At 44.5% G+C, this 16524-nt stretch overlaps 2 protein-coding genes across 6 annotated transcripts in view; one reads left to right on the top strand and one right to left on the bottom strand.

Annotated features, from left to right (window-relative positions):
• The first annotated feature begins 940 nt into the window (after positions 1–940).
• On the top strand, positions 941–2537 carry nop10 (NOP10 ribonucleoprotein homolog (yeast)). The gene is made up of 3 exons (XM_054776918.1): positions 941–1103; positions 1395–1610; positions 2034–2537. Exons 2-3 carry the CDS (start codon positions 1557–1559, stop codon positions 2172–2174), a joined length of 195 nt encoding a protein of 64 aa, XP_054632893.1. The 5' UTR covers positions 941–1103; positions 1395–1556; the 3' UTR covers positions 2175–2537.
• Positions 2538–4227: 1690 nt separating this feature from the next.
• reln (reelin) overlaps positions 4228–16524 on the bottom strand; it is a 153403-nt gene continuing 141106 nt past the window's right edge. The window contains exons 60-65 of one of the 5 annotated variants that reach the window (XM_054775502.1): positions 16179–16336; positions 15742–15967; positions 15412–15609; positions 14464–14562; positions 11775–11901; positions 4228–6616 (exon numbers count right to left, since the gene is read on the bottom strand). In XM_054775502.1, coding sequence (XP_054631477.1) covers positions 11781–11901; positions 14464–14562; positions 15412–15609; positions 15742–15967; positions 16179–16336 — 802 coding nt within the window. In that variant the 3' untranslated portion in view covers positions 4228–6616; positions 11775–11780. The other 4 variants (XM_054775503.1, XM_054775504.1, XM_054775499.1 and 1 more) reach the window with 4 other exon arrangements.

Here is a 16524-nt window from a genome sequence, read left to right as displayed (position 1 = left end):
TTGATACTGTAAATATGTACACACTGAAGTGTGTACATATTTACAGTATCAAACCATATGGACGATCTGTGTAGAAGATGCTCGATGAACTCTGCTGCATTGTATTCAATTTATGCAACTTCACTGAAATTGTAAACTGGGGTTGTGGTAGAAACCTTAAATTTGAAGCAAACCAGGTCTCTCTTGTCTCTTGACGTAGGTCGACCACGACGCAGCTCCTACATGTCACAGTCTTCTTCCTCTACCTTGTGCCCTCTCTGCTTTGTGCCAACCTGCGCTGCTTTTTCAGGCCCATTCTGGAGAAGGAGTACAAATATGAGCCCGTCGTGACCGAGTGCCCCCCGCATGAGGTGTGCTTCAAAGCAGATGGTCGCTATGGCAACTATAGCGCTCTCTCGGCCATGGGTTGCATGCCAAAAAAGGTTTGCAGCCAGACTCGTGAGCTCTCCTACAAAGGAGTCTTCTACACAATGAGCTTTGCTTGTTGCAACCGGCCATATTGTAACACCTGTGTGGGCCTCACAGCCAGCACTTTCTCCATCACGCTTACATTTGTGACTGTTGTTGTGATGGTTGGCAGCTGGTGAACATGAGCATCACAAAGTGTTCATGGTGGAAAGACAACTATATGGTCTGAAGGCACTGAGCTACGAATATGTATATTTGTAACTGGTTTATCAAAACCGTTTTTAAATTGTCTGAATTTCCTTGAAATGAAAGCTTTTAATAAAATACTGTCACCTTTCTGTGTCACACGTCAATTAACATCCTATTCTAATTTGTTAAACAAAACATACTTGTCAACATTGCTGTTCTGTAAAAATAAGACAAATTCTGATCTTAAACCCCGCAAGTATTGTACAGTAGACTAGGTTGCCTGTGGCGCAAAACCTGCTTTTATTTTGAAGGCCTTGCTCAGCTACAGGATGTGGTGCGGCGCGGGCCGGAAGCTGTGCTGCACCGTCTGAAGGACGGAAAGGAGGATTTTTGTTTTCATGAAAGTCAAGTTAGAAGATTAAAATCCCGGAAAATTAAAACGAGAGGCCGACGTGGAATAAGGGGGAAATGGGGTAGTTTCCCGGTGAAAACTGCAGGGTTGACAGGTATGTAAATGTTTTAACTGAAATTCACCTTGCCAACATTTTCTTCTTCGTAGATACAACTGGCTGGACGCAACAATGGCGTACTGCTGCCCTCCTCAGTTCATTGTGTCTTATTGCAACTCCTTTCTGTCCGTTGATCCATCTAGTGAAATTGTAGAATTCTGTGAGCGTAATGTATTTTGCTGTTCGCAATTTAGTGAATTTGATACATGCTAAACGGGTTCTTGTCAAGTTTTAGCAAGCTGTGTGTACATTAAAACTGTTTTGGCGATGCTTTCCCAAAATGCCTAGCGCCAACCCAAACAGGATATCCGGTTTGTTCGCCCATCACCACACGTGTGAAAGAGTGAGGACGAAAAGCGTCAACAAATCCTGTGGGAGTTTATTTTTCCCTCCCGAAAACATCAACCCAACAGTGTTTTTGGACGCGGTTTGAAACCAGAAACCGTCAACATGTTCCTGCAGTATCACCTGGACGAAAACGGAGATCGAGTGTACACTCTGAAGGTAACGTCCTGTTTAGCATGTTTTGTTAAGCTAGCAGCTAGCTTGACGATTACAGTTTAGGACACAAATGTGTTTTCGGTGTATGGTGGATTGGAAGTGGTTACTAAGAAAATAAACCTACTTTTAGTCACAATATGGTTCAATGTGTTAGTTGCCAATGGTTGGTAAACAGCAGGCTGCATAACCTCAGTTAAACTCAAAAGTGTCACAACATAAACACCCCAAAAGTCAGTGGTGTCCAAACTGCATGTCATTTACAGCCCGTAGCTTGTCTGTTACTGCCATTATAAAAATAATGGTATCACTAAACAAATACATGAAATGTGTTTGTTTTTTTTTTACACTGCATTAAGGTAATTAAATATGCCAATACTCCTTTTTCTACTGTTGAGGAAATCTGTTTTGTGCATTCTCCCTCTGCAGAAAGTAGCACCGAATGGGCAGCCCACCAGCTCAGCCCACCCAGCACGCTTCTCCCCGGACGACAAGTTCTCTCGACACAGGGTGACGTTGAAGAAACGCTTTGGACTTTTGCTCACTCAGCAGCCCACGCCTATTCTGTGACCCCCAAGACAGCACCGGCAAGCAAACAGTCCAAGGATGTCAGCGTGTCAGAATGTGTGGAGTTTGAGCAGATGTCAAGCCTTTTTTTTCCATGCATCACATTTGTGAACATTTTTCTTTTGCTATTCCCAAACTTGGTTGTGATGATAAAACTGCGGCCGATCTCCAGTATCAGGGTCAACTTTGAATAAAATCTGCTACAGTGTGTGTTCTGTTTTCAAGGGTCAGCAACTGTCCAGCCTGATAATTAACCTAGGATGAATGTTTGTAACTATTAAATGTTGACATGGGTCAAAGACGACGAAGGGCTTAAAGTTGGAAAATAAAGTAAAGATGACAATTGAAGCGCTTTGCGTGTTTACCAGTGTTCTGTATACAACTCAGCACAGATTAATTTTAAGATTCCTTCCTGGGTAACAGGAATGGATTATAACATTACTACCATGTCTCTCATATGATAGTTGATGGATACCCATTGTTAGAGCTCAGAAAATTTTTTAAACGTTAATCACAGTTTGTATTGAAACGGGTTTATAGGGTGCTCCCTATTATACAAACTTGTCAAGAAGAGGGGGAAAAAAAATGGAAAATATCAAAATATATGTCCTCAACTCGGGAAAACACAATTGTGTGAAATATTACATTTAGGGTCAAATGACTCAGCAGGGTCCTTGAGGGTGAACGGCAGTTTGCCCAACCAGTCTACATTTTGTGGACTTGGAGAAGGCATTCGACCATGTTCCTCGAGGAATTCTGTGGGAAGTACTCCGGGTGTATGGGGTATCGGACCAGCTAATTCAGGCTGTTTATTCCCTGTATGACCGGCGTCAGAGTTTGGTTCGCATTGCTGGCAATAAGTCGGACCCGTTTCCAGAGACGGTTGGACTCCGGCAGGGCTGCCCTTTGTCACCGATTCTGTTCATTATTTTTATGGACAGAATTTGTAGGCGCAGCCAGTGCGTTGAGGGGTTCCTGTTTGGTGGCTGCAGGATTGGGTCTCTGCTTTTTGCAGATGATGTGGTCCTGCTGGCTTCATCGAGCCATGAACTTTCACTGGATCGGTTCGCAGCCGAGTGTGAAGCGGCCGGGATGTGAATCAGCCCCTCCGAGTCTGAGTCCATGGTTGTGGGGTGGAATGGGTGGAATGCCATCTCTGGGTCGGGGATGAGATCCTGCCCCCGACGAGTGAGGGAAGGATGGAACACAAGATCGACAAGTGAATTGGTGGGGCGTCTGCAGTGATGCAGACTCTACATCGGTCTATCGTGGCGAAGAGAGAGCTAAGCCAAAAGGCAAAGCTCTCAATTTACCGGCCGATCTACGTTCCTACCCTCACCTACGGTTGTGAGCATTGAGTAGTGACCGAAAGGATAAGATCGCGTGTACAAGCAGCCGAAATGGGTTTTCTCCATAGGGTGGCTGGGCTCTCCCTTAGGAATAAGGTGAGAAGCACTGTCATCTAGGAGAGACTCGGAGTAGAACCACTACTCCTTCGCATTGAGAGGCACCAGATGAGGTGGTTTGGCCATCTGGTCAGGATGCCTCCCGGACGCCTCCCTGGGAAGGTGTTCAGGGCATGTCCGACGGGTAGAAGGCCTCGGGGAAGACCCAGGACACGTTGGAGAGACTATGTTTCCCAACTGGCCTGGGAACGCCTCGGGATCCGCCAGACGAAGTAGCCGGGGAGAGGGAAATCTGGGCCTCCCTGCTTAGGCCGTTGCCCCCGCGGCCCGATCTCGGATAAGCGGTAGAAGATGGATGGATGGATGGATGGATGGATGGATGGATGGATAGATGGATGGATGGATGGGTCAAATGACTTCACTGTGTCTCTGTTACCCAGAATGGTACTGCAACATTTCCAATTATTTCACTACTCAACGACTTTGCAACAGTTCAACAATGCATAGTTCAAAGGAAGAGAGGCAACTGGTACATTTTTTAAAAGTAATTTACACATTTTTCATTTCAAAAACTGAACTATAATATATTCCTGCCCTGTCTTTTGTTTCTCTTTCAACAAAATACAGTAAAAATGGGCATAATTTAGACATAGTTGCAAATGGTGATTTCATTATATGGCAAAATGGCAAGTGCCATGGCAAAAATGGCGAATAACCGACACGCCTGTCACTACGCAATACTTGCGCCTCTGTTCTACGCAGCGCAGAATGCGTCTAAATCCGGTCGGCGCAAAACGTACCCGGAACGCAAACGGTCCCGCGCTTGCGGAAGGGCTACCTCACTTCCTCCTTTAGCAAATTTTACGTCATGTCCGGTTACGTTTAACATACATAAATAAATAGAATAAAACGCATTAAAAATGCAGTTATATTTCAATGTAAACAACCATAAATAGAGTGCAATGATGGATTCATCTAGAGGATTCATCTTTTTAATTTTTTTTCCTGAATGGGGAAATACCATCCATACAAATTTGTCTTCCAAGCATTAATGCTTTTGTGTGTATTTTTTTCAGTGGCGGAAAAAAAAAGTAAAATAATTTATGAAATAAAGAAAAAGGGCTTATAAATTGTCCACTCGCACTATGGGTATGATATCAGAAAAAAAACATTGTTATTTCTCAAATGTCTATACTGTATATCTTAATGTGTTTGGGAGTGGAGGGGGGACCCTTGCTTGAAGAACTAATGACTAATGAGTCGAGGTTAGGGTTAGGTAGATTCGTTCCTCATTAACTACTGTAATTTTGTGTACTTTATTGTAATGCGTTACAGATAATAGAAACATCCACATGCTAACTAAGTTACTAAGCTAGCTAAGTATATTAACAAGCGTCACTATTAAAATAACCCCACAATATATTACATATATTTACGATGGTTATTGACAATTCATGTTCATGCATTTAAAAAATAACTACTTTTGCGTTCCGGGTACGCATTGCATACGCCCATAAAAATGCCTATTTTTGACACAGAGTCAACCGCTGATGACATCACAGATGGGCGACAGAGCTGACTTCCGGTTCCTTGTCAGCAGCTCTGGGACACAATTTTGGCGTACATTTTCAACGCGAACCGGGGGTGGATGCTAACCGAGGTTCCACTGTAATACCCGTTTAAGGTGAATGGAGGGGGGGGCTGAATGTGCTGTGTTCATTGTGTTCAACTGTTTATGCAATGTCTCACTGTTATCATCGGTCAACCAGAGAATATTTAAGTGTTGAATGTCTGGAAAGAGAAATGTGGAAGCAATTTGTCCAATCTGAGGTGTGGGCAGTTCTTTATTTCCCTTTTCTAAGGCTGCTGGGTCTCCCCATAGTGGATATACATACAGTATATGTACAGGAGTTTGCTATACTGGAGTTACACTGAGGGCAGAGGGTCCATGTTACACAGACTTCAAATAACAACACTTACAGAGCCTCACCTCCATGTATCAGTAATCAGCAGAGAGGGGGGTGGAGGAAAGGGGGAACAGCACAAGAGAAGAGCGGCGATGATGCAGTATGAGAACCTGACTCCACTGCCTAATAACTTAACACTCGAAAAATAACATAGAGTTCACGCACAGTGCATCTTAAATAGGTCACGTGAAGAGCCATATACCATAAATATCTCTATTTTTCGGGAGCCAACATATATAAAATGATGGGTTTTTTTTAATGAACAAAAAGACATTTTTAAGTCTGTCATTTTTTTTTAAACATTTTCTTTGCCCATCCAGAAAGTGTTTCAATGCTGCCCGCACTGGTAAGATAGTTAGGGGAAAGGAAGCAGAACCCAGCGCCCCCCCCTTTAATATCATATGAATTAGTAGAAAACAAACAAAGAAACAAACACCACAGTCAATTCAGCACAAAAGAACCCACAGACACACAAAAACACCAAGAACACAGTATTATATTTTTTGACTTTTTTCTGCGTTATTTCCTCTTCGTGGTCGGTATCCAGTATCCTGGTCGTGGTCTTTCTCCTGGCTTCCAGGCTGGCGGTTTGGAGCGATCCCCCCCTTGGCGGTTCAGTGGGAGTCTCCAAATTGGCTGGTCAGTTCATCAGTGATATTTTATCTCTCAATTTCACAGTGTGGTTGGAAAAGAGGGGAAGGAGGTGCGGATATGGGATTGGCAGGAGATGGTGCCAGGTGGGAAGAGGAACCACGTGGAGCAACACTTTTAGAAAACAACTACAAACCCTGACCATCCATGGTAAAAAAGGAAAAGAAAATGGCCGCGTCACTCCTGTCTGCTGAGTTTCATTCCTGCCAAAGCGTTATGGGGATGCAATGGGTCGGATTTGGCTGAAGCACGGACTTGATTTGGCGATAGAAGGTATGAAGGTGGCCGGGAGGTTGAGAAGGGGCAAATCCCATCTGCGGTGGTTCAGGCACGCTGCAGCAGTGCCCGCCGCTTGCGGCTGTAGTAGTGGCGCAAGCCCGTTTGTCTGGCAAAGTTCATCATGTAATTTTGTTTACGGGTGCTGCAGAGAATACAAACACAGGGGGGGGGGATGTTGATGTTAGCAGTAAAGAAGAACAACACTGGCACTACTCTACACACGTGGATTTTCTTATGTCGTGCAGCTACAACGTGTTGGTACAACTACATGGAGACAAAGGACACGCTCACACACCATGGAGTGAGGTCAGAAAAAAAAAGCGCATGGTTGTGAGCAGACAAAGGTGTGGAAACTATAAGACAAGAGTCAAAAGCTGCTTAGCCTGTTCATTGTCTCTTCCAATCCAGCAGGGCGGTGCCAGTGAGCCAGGTGTGCAGCCAGGGAGGCGCTCTGCAAAGCGGGGGTTGGGGGGAGGGGGGGTGTAGGGTGGCTGGGAGTGGGCGGGAGGTTAGATGGTGTACGGTGTGAGGATGGAGGGATGAGCGCAGACAAACATTCACAAAGAGCCGTGAAAGTGGGGAGGTCCATCTCAGTTGCCTTAAACGGTGCTCTGGGTGCCATGAAACGGTAGTTTTTAAAAAGGGTTTCCAGAGTGGGAAAATCTGAAAACGCCGGTTGACAGCCAAACTGCTGTTTTACAAATATGACAACGTCACCGACCCGACGCCAACCCCTCGCCGTCACGTGACCAGAAGTGAGTTTTTTATTTATTTTTATTTATTTATTTTTTTACAGTGTGTTACAGGCCGAGCCTGAGCCTTTAAGAAGAATTGCATTGTTGCATCGTGGGAAGTTGAGTGTTGTAGTTCTGTTCTAGGTGGTGTCTCTCTTTTCCCTCTCTCTTTTGTCTGCACTGCCCATCATCTTCTGCGTCCTGATTGGCTGTAGACCATTGTCAGTCAATCTCCTCGTGTGTCATGCTAGCAAACAGCTTGTAGTCTTTGTATGTTTGCCAGTTTCTCACCGACAAAATCCACAATGTCGGCGAAAACTTATGCACCCAAAAAGCCAGAGGACGGCAACCGTCGCACACAAAGTTGGACTTTTGACATGCTGTATAAACGAAACTTCAGTTCAAGGAGGAGGATGAGGAAAATAGGACCACAGCAAGAATATGTCTTAACAAGGATGCAAAAACGCTTCGGCGGTGCGGCGCCCAGAGGAGTGAAATGCGTGTGAGTCACGTCATAATTTCTTGTGCCAACCCTTCAAATTAGAACAAAGGTTTTTCAACTTTAGGAGTGTTTAAACAAGAGAGAAATGTGAGAAAATGTTAATGCCTGTCTGAGAAACGTGTATAAAGTGTATTGTGAGGGGTTTTACAGCCGTTAAACACATATAATAATTGTAAAAAAATAAATTAAATTTGGCTACTTCCCGGATTTAACTTATTGTGGGCTATTTTGGGAACCTATCCGCCGCGATAAACGAGGGAACACTGTACTCCAAAATGACTGTCAGAAGTAAGTCCACTTTGTCGTAAGCCTAGACGAGCCTTGGAAAGCGGAAGATGACCCACTTATGTGCATGCGTTCTGTTTTGTATAGGTGGGTTTGTCACGTGGTCTGTTTACAGCGCCACACATAGGTGTGCCTTGTGTATAACATCATTTCCGCCACAGTCTGGGAGCAATTTATTTTTACAATGTCTCAGATCAGTCATGATGACTGAGGATCAAGGAGGTCGCATCGGGGTGCCGTAACGGAAGATAAAGAGGTGCATCCTCTGCTGAAATCAGGCGTGACGCACAAAAACGGGTGTACATCAGCTATGCAGTAGGTACCTGCTGTTCGCGGGGGTTGCGCTCTCAAGACCACCCAGGAATGGGCGAAAATTGAAAGCCATATAAAAGTCTATTTTGACACTGTAACACAAACCAACAGCAGGGAATCAAACCAAAGCCCTCCCTCTCACAGTGCAAGCAAAAATACACAAAGAAATAACACACATGGAACACACAATGTAACTGCACCACCACATGGATGCATTACACACTCATATACTTGTACATGCAAAACAAAACAATTTTAGAATCATTTATAACCCGCAAGGTTATGCTGGGTAACGTCATGCTGGGATAGCGCGCGCGTGGGCTTCTTCTGGGTTACACATTTGTTTAAAATAGGATTGTTTTGCATGTACGTTACATTGTGTCTTGCACAGGTCTTACTTGTGTTATTTCTGGTCGCATCGTGAGTACGCACTCCTGTTGGTTTGTGGTGTGTGTGACTAAGGGTGTAAATATCCAGTTGATTCACTGCATATAAAGAAGAAGTTGAAGATTGCCTCTGACTATTTTGTGCCGGGGGCATGCTGGAGCCTATCCCAGCTGACTTCGGGCGACAGGCGGGGCACACTGGTCACCAGCCAATGGCAGGGCACAACCATTCACACTCACATTCATACCTATGGACAATTTAGAGTCACCAATGAAGCTAACATGCATGTTTTTGAAATGTAGGAGGAAACCGGAGTACCTGGAGAAAACCCACGCACGCACGGGGAGAACATGCAAACTCCCATGCAAACTCCACACAGAGATGCCCAGGGGAGAATCAAATCCAGGTCCGATATCCAGACTGTGACTGTGTGGCCAACATGCTAACCACTAGTCCACCGTGCGGCCTTTCAAGCTTTACCAGTGTAGGTCAAATGAGACAGGGTTTCTACCAGTAATTGACCTAATTATGGTTTTATGTGCACAAAATAGTAATTATATCAATAATACCAATAAATAATAGTAATAATAAAAAAAGAATGTTTTGGTAAAGGCCACGAATTTGCGGGGTTGCAAAAGCTGAATTGTGTATACTAAATTTAAAGTGCTCATGACACCAAAACATGTTAATCTTGTTATTTTCTCTGTGAAAAATAACATTGAAGAGCATGCAGTCCTCCCTCGCTATATCACGGTTTTTCATAAAATACTTAATGAATAAATGATCGCTGTTAACGTGGTTGACTATGGTCTATTATTAGTGCAAAAATATTGAAGGGGACAAGTTATATGTAGTATTGTGGTCACTAGGCATCAGTAAAGTTGGGAGACAAGACATTAGATTAGATTACCTTTCACACTGCAAAAAAGGTTCTTCTCTCATTCCGTGTGGAAGTGGTACGTCCTTCTTCCCCACTCCATAAAATAGAAAAAGGAAACTGGAGAGGCTAACTAGTTAGCGCGGTAGCTTGCCGTCTGTTATGTCCCTGCAGAGATCCGATATGCCGATATTGTCCAACTCTCAATTTCCCATTCCGATATCAACCGATACCGATATGTGTAACATAGATACACTTTTTTTTTTTAAACCAGAGCCACCTCCGAGGCTGCCTTTTAAGCAGCTCTGTCATCTTTTACGTAATATATTTTATCCTATGGATATGGACTCGTCCACGTCGAGACCTGTTTATTCAAGCACATTTTTACGTGCCGTGAGAGCGAGGTCCCGCATCGGTGTGATTCCCTGTTTGCCCATTGAGGAAAGAAGCCGTATCGAGGAGGAAGTGGCGTGACTTCGAGAACCCTCCCTCTCAGAACTAAAAATGACATACACCGTTTTATATTTTATGTTGATTTTCTGTTATTATATATATATATATTGTTTTGATGTTATGCCTGCTCGTTGTGTGGCAGGCTTTTCCTGTTCATATTTCCAAAAGATGCCATTCGCCACGTCAGATTCATTGGTTTTATGTTCGGCACATTTTGAGGACAGCTGTTTTCTGTGCCTCAGGTAAGGGAAAGTTTGGGACTGAGCGTGTGTTACCGGAGGGTGCCTCCACCATCACCTGCCCTGACTATCTTTCCATGACCGGGAAAACACAAGCACTGACGCAGATGGAAGTAAACAAGTCAAAAACCCAGTGGACGTTCGAGTGTGTAAAAGTGTGCCAAGGTGGCAGTAAGTAAGTCCATTTCACAAATCTTAGAATCATAAGATTGTTTTTCATGCCAAACTTCAAGGCGAGCTAAGCAGGGACAGCTGGCACTGTCTTGTATCTTGCAGCCTCGACATTCAGTAGATTGGAGGGGCAGCCACTGCCCGTCAAACAACATTTACATGTGTTATATAACATGCTGAATGAACTGCAGAGGCAGTCCTTGCTTCTGAAACTGGAATAGTGCCTGCAGACAGTGCTTACTGTGTAAATGATGATGTACAGTATACATATAGGTAGTAACAATGTACCATGTACTAATAACTACTCATCACAACACAATATCAGTGAATGTTGTTATTGTGTAATAGTTGTGAATATTTCTCTTCTGTTTGCTTTGCTGTGCATCCATGGTTGTGCTTTCTTGAGTTTGGATGCCGGAAAGCGTCCTCGACGTGATGTCAGAGCCAAAATGGCAGCGATTCGGGGTGGTAATCACAACTTCCAGTATGACAAAAATGTTTTTGTCATATTAAGTGAATTGTGTTGTTTCATTGCTTTTTTCCAAACATTTGTTGGTGTCATGCGCACTACGTGTATAAAAACTGGAGTAAACATTTTGACTGAATTGCACAATTCATGAGTAATTTCTGTTCTTGCTCACGTCCAGTGAAAGAACTGTGTCACTTCTCTGCTTAACTGGATTGGTTTTCGCATCTTTAAATGCACATTGTATCAAAGTGCTTCAAATCCTTCCGATTTTTCTGCATACGGCCCTCAGAGGAAAATGTTTGGACACCCCTGTTGTCGGCCCCCCCGCCATGTGTGAGGACATGCAAGGAGCAGCCCAGTCACATAAAACTCTCCAGCCAAATGTTTGATGCATCATAGCTGAGGTGAACCAAAAAATGTTCCAGGCATTGATTGACCCAAGCTAAAGCCAGCGAATTGGTTGGCTGTCAATCCAGCATCTTTTTTTTATTGGGGTAGCAGCAGAAACAAAACAGATAAAAGTGTAGTGATTCACACATTGTATACAGACTAACACAATAATACATTTGTGTTACTTTGTCCACTTCAAGCTCCCTGTAGAATCCCAAATTTTCTGTTCTTTAATGAACCTTTTTTGGGTTTGGTGTTTTTCCGTTTGTGTGACAGAGCCTCCACCTGGACTGTGTGGGACTCGAGATTTGAAAGTGAGGTCATGGAGAGGACTGTGGTGATGGTGAGGGCTGGGTGAAACCGAGGGAGTGTGTGTGTGTGTGTGTGTGTGTAAGGAGGAGGGCTGGCAAAGAGGGGAAGAATAGGGACTGTGAGGGATGGGGGTGCGGGGGCTGCATTCAGGGAGAGGCGGTGAACTTACCTGACGCTACAGCCATGCCAGAGGGAGCAGAATACAGAAGAGAGCAGAGGTTAGAGCACGGGAGGGGAGTGGCAGGTGGAGGGGAGTGCTGTCTCCAAGAAAGGTGTGGGGGGGTAGGAGCTGTGGCCTGGGGAGGGGGAGGCAGAGGCCACCCGGAGTAGGAAGTGGGAGGGACGGGAGAGGAGGTAGAACGAAGAGAGAAGGAAGAAAAAGTCATAGTCGATGGAATGATGATGATTCAGAGAAAGAGGAGAGAGACAGCAGTAAACCATCCAGCGTAGAGCAGAATGAAAGAGAAAAAGGCATGGAAGTGGAGGATGAGGAGGTTGGATACAAGGAGGAGTCATCAAACACATGAAGCAGCGAGGAGGGAGCAAAAAAAGAAAAAGAAGGGAATGGGTAGAAGTGGCGAACAGAGAGAAATAAAACACTGTGAGGCTCATTGTCACACACTTCTGAGCTGTTGAGAGTTGAAAACATGCAGGGGGTGCGAGGGAGGCAGGGTGAGAGGTCACAGCCACATAGACCAGGGGGCAGCTCGGTTTGGCACTTAAAGCACGGTTCCAAGAAGCAGTACAGTTCAGTTCAGCATGCTTTGGTTTAGAGCTGCAACAATTAATCCAATTAATCAACAACTATTTTGGTATTAAACTAATTGTTTGTTGATTTCAAAATGTACCATAAATTCCAGTGTATAAGCCGATACTTTTTTCTTAAACTTTGAACTCTGCGGCTTATACAGCAGTGTGGCAAATTTACGGCTAAATTCTAATATCGTGAGGAAACGGTAGCTCTTTCTTTGGCAGGAGCCAATCACGAGCTATCAGTGCACTCACACCGAGCTTGTCAGCCCATTGGAAATTGCAGGAGGTCATTTTATGTAACAACATAGCTGTCTGACTCAGGATGTCATCTTTCAAAGAACATTTTACCAACAACAAAATAATCACACAGCAACTTAACACTCACAAGGTGTACAAATATACAAACATGTCCCAATTTGAGTAAAAAAAAAAACATGTTAAAGTTTTCCCATAAGGCATTGCATCTGAGCATTCATGGGGTGCTGCAATGATGTCAACTCCCGGCCTTTGGCCTCCATGTCCTGTGGCTCCCTCTGGTGGACAGAGTCAGCATTGCAGAACCATCCACAAGTTTCTATGCTCCTCCAATGAATTGGTTTTCTCAAATGAAATGCTTTATGGGTTTTTTCCATTTTAAACTCGTATTGGTCCATGTGTCTATATTTGTGAGGTATAACGTTTGAATGTTATACATTTGAATATATATATACTGTATATTAAGTTGCTGTGTGATGAGTTTAATGTTTGTAAGAAGAAACTGTGAGTCAGACTGTTATTTTGAGTAATGACCTCCTGCAATTTCCAATGGGTTGACTTTTTTCATAGTTCATGATTAGCTTCTGTCAAATAAAGAGCTGACTGGTGCGTGCCACTTTATGACGTGGACACATGCGGATTATACACCGGTGTGGCTTTTGTATGTACAAATGTGGTTTTCCCTCTAAATTTAGTGGGTGCGGCTTATACACCGGAATTTACGGTAAATATCCTCTGATTTGAGCCTCTCAAATGTGAATATTTTACATTTCCTTAGCCATCCATGAAAGCAGACCTATTATTTTTGTGTTTTGGGCAAAAATAACGTATTCGCACACATCAGCTTTGACTTTGGACATTTTTTGCCATTTTGACATTTTTTGCCTCTTTTCTGATACTGTATGTTGCCCACTAAAACACAAACTGTTTGTGTTTGGTTCATGTTGCTCTGGTCCTTCTCGGGCCAATTAATCCATTCATCAAAACAATAAGCTTCAGCTTAATCGACTAAGACAATACTCGTTAGCTGCAGCTCTACTTTGGTTTGACTGCTAAATCCTGATCCCGACATCTCTGCGTACAGTGTGACGTCATAGCAGCATGACACTATCAATTAATTCAACAAAGGAGATGTACACAACACTGTACAGTGCACCAGCCGCTCTGAAAGCGACCATCGTGACCGTTTGATATACCCGTTGATGCACTGACGGCTTCCTGTCGACCAGTCAATGGACTACGGTGTCTAATGTGAGAAGGGTGTCACACACAGAAGTTACTTAACAGTACTGTACCGTACTGTACTGTTTGGAGGAAGTGGGGCTGAAGTGTGTATGCAAACGTCCATGATACGCCTTTTAATGCACTGGGTTCAGGTCTGAATGAGCAATCTGCACCCGTCATATCCCCAGCAACATGCAGGAAATGCATTCAAACTGCTTCATGGTAACAACACAATTCATTTGCGAGCTGATAATCAGCCACGATACCTTCAGTGTCCTGCAGAATTGTTGATAGAATCATAAAAGATTATTTACCACAAAAAAAGAATTTTCCACAAGGCACTGAAAATATGATGATTTGCCAGCCATCCACAAAGAGAACCCTTAAAAGCATTACTCCAGTGATGCTCCTGCTAGCCTGACACCAGAAGTGATGAAGCTCACTGCACACGTATGTATATGTGGATGTGCGCTTACTGTACGTCTGTGTGCACTGCACTGTATTCCTGTGTATGTGTGGACTGGAGTAGAGAGAGGGTGCTGTTTATACGGGTGATGCAGGATCAGACAAGGGCGGATCTGGGCTCTGATGGGAGGCCAGGCTCTGGCCGGGTGTATGGTACTCACAGAACTACTTCCACATGGTCCAACGCCCACTGGTCATGTCCCACGCCGCCATGGCGTGGCTGCCACCATCGCAGCATCACGCCTTTAACCCTCGCCTCTCTGGAGAAAGCATAGTAATGTTGGAGAACCAACTTGGAACGCAGAATATCAAGTATCTCATTCCAGGAACCATTTTATTACATCTTCTCAAGAAACAATACTATGGAAATGAAACTTTGGAGTAGTCAGTGTACAGCTAGTACAGCAGTCTCTGAAAGTCTGACTGAGCCCTGCTTTAATCCTCTTGGGCATGGAATTCACCAGAGTTGCACTGGATGGAGCTGGTGAATGTTTTTCTTCCACCTTCTGCTTTTTAAATGCCCCACAGGTGCTCATTTGGGCTCTGGTCTGAAGACACACATTCAGCTTCCTCAGCAAGACCCTTGCCACCTTGGAGGTGTCTTTGGGTCGTTATTACATTGAAAAACTAGCATGCAGCCCAGTTTCCCAAGGGAGGGATCATGCTCTGCTTCATGTTTCCTTTAATGGACCGCCAGCACTCGTGCAGCCCCAAACCATGACGCTACTACCGCAATGCTTGACAGGCAAAACAATCATCTTGCTACTCACTTGTGTTGCCATCTATTTCGACAATAATGGCAATGTGTTGAATCATACATAAGTAAATCATAAAGTAAATCACAAAGCACCGGTGGATAATCCCAAACCTAAAAGGGGCTTAAGCAGGGGAATTTCATCTTCATTGTGAGAGAAATGAGTCTAACTAACCAACTAGCATACATACATGTCAACACCTCCTGCTGCTACATACATACATACGTTATCACATAGTAAATCTATATAATCTGTACACTAAAGTCTGTACTCTAAAGTATACCCAAATTGACTTTCCATAGTATTGCCCCTTGACTAAATACAAGTATAATGCATACTGTGCAGGTCACTTACAGTGGAATATTGTAGGAGACCCTCTGAGCTTTTATGAAGTCTTTGGGCTGATGCTGGGCGATGACATGCCAGCTGACTCCATTGGTGACACTGTATTGCAGCAGCACAGCTCTGTCGACCGTGTCGGCTTGATCCAGAGCTATGTTACAACTATCCGTCTGTGCCACGCTGCCGATCTGCAGCACAAACATGATCTTACTGCAGGGAGACACACAAGCGACATGGTTAAAGGGAGAAGTCAGCCTCAAGAGTTGACAGCAAGGTCTGCGTTCCCCGGGCAGAGATCACTTGTAGTAATGATGTCAGCGTGTGACGACAATTTGCTTGTACCTGTACCTGGCTCGAGTGAGGTCCAGCGGCTTTGTAACAGCCTGCCTCATCTTACAGCCATTGAAATACAGCGAGTCTCCATGGGCATGTGGCGACAACTGTCCACAGCCGCTGCCCACTCCTCCGCCCTGGATCAGTTGCCAGCTCTCCTGAGAAACACTTCCTGACTCGAAGTTGTCCTTGATGAAGCTGGGCAAGTCACTGCTGGAGAGGGAGCAGTCATCCCCTGTGCAGGAGGGAGGAGAGGGCCACATGGCAGATGCAGAATGATGGAAATGAGTTTTGTTATCGGTGCATGGAACATCTTCTTGTATCAAGTATGCACAGTTCTGATCATTTTCTGCTATACTAAAAATACAGTTTCCCTGCAGTGTATCTGTGGCGTTGGGTATGGGGGAAGGGGGATTCTGGACATGTGAATTTTGTTTGTGGCCCACCATGGTATCCTTCATCACAGATGCAGATTACTCCACTTGTGCAGTAGCCACGTCCGCTGCAGAGCCCCGGGCAGGCCTCTCCAATGTAAACATGGTCTACCCCCCAGCTCTGTCGCTCGCCCGTACCCTCCTTTTGAATCCAGCGGAACTGTGTCGCCCTGGGAATGAAAAGACACATGTGATCCACTGTATGGTGGCTACAAGGGGTGCCACTATGCAATCAGCTCACAAAGTGATACCATACACAATACAATATTGGGTTCACAAGATGGTATTAAAAAAATATATACATGACGGGACAAACAGATGGGACAAAACACATGATGATCTGGGTTCCAATCTCCGT

The sequence above is a fragment of the Dunckerocampus dactyliophorus genome, chromosome 5 (assembly GCF_027744805.1).
Source record: "Dunckerocampus dactyliophorus isolate RoL2022-P2 chromosome 5, RoL_Ddac_1.1, whole genome shotgun sequence".
Taxonomy (NCBI): domain Eukaryota; kingdom Metazoa; phylum Chordata; class Actinopteri; order Syngnathiformes; family Syngnathidae; genus Dunckerocampus; species Dunckerocampus dactyliophorus.
The sequence above is the reverse complement of the archived record's forward strand: the minus strand, read 5'-3'. Positions and strand labels throughout refer to the sequence as shown.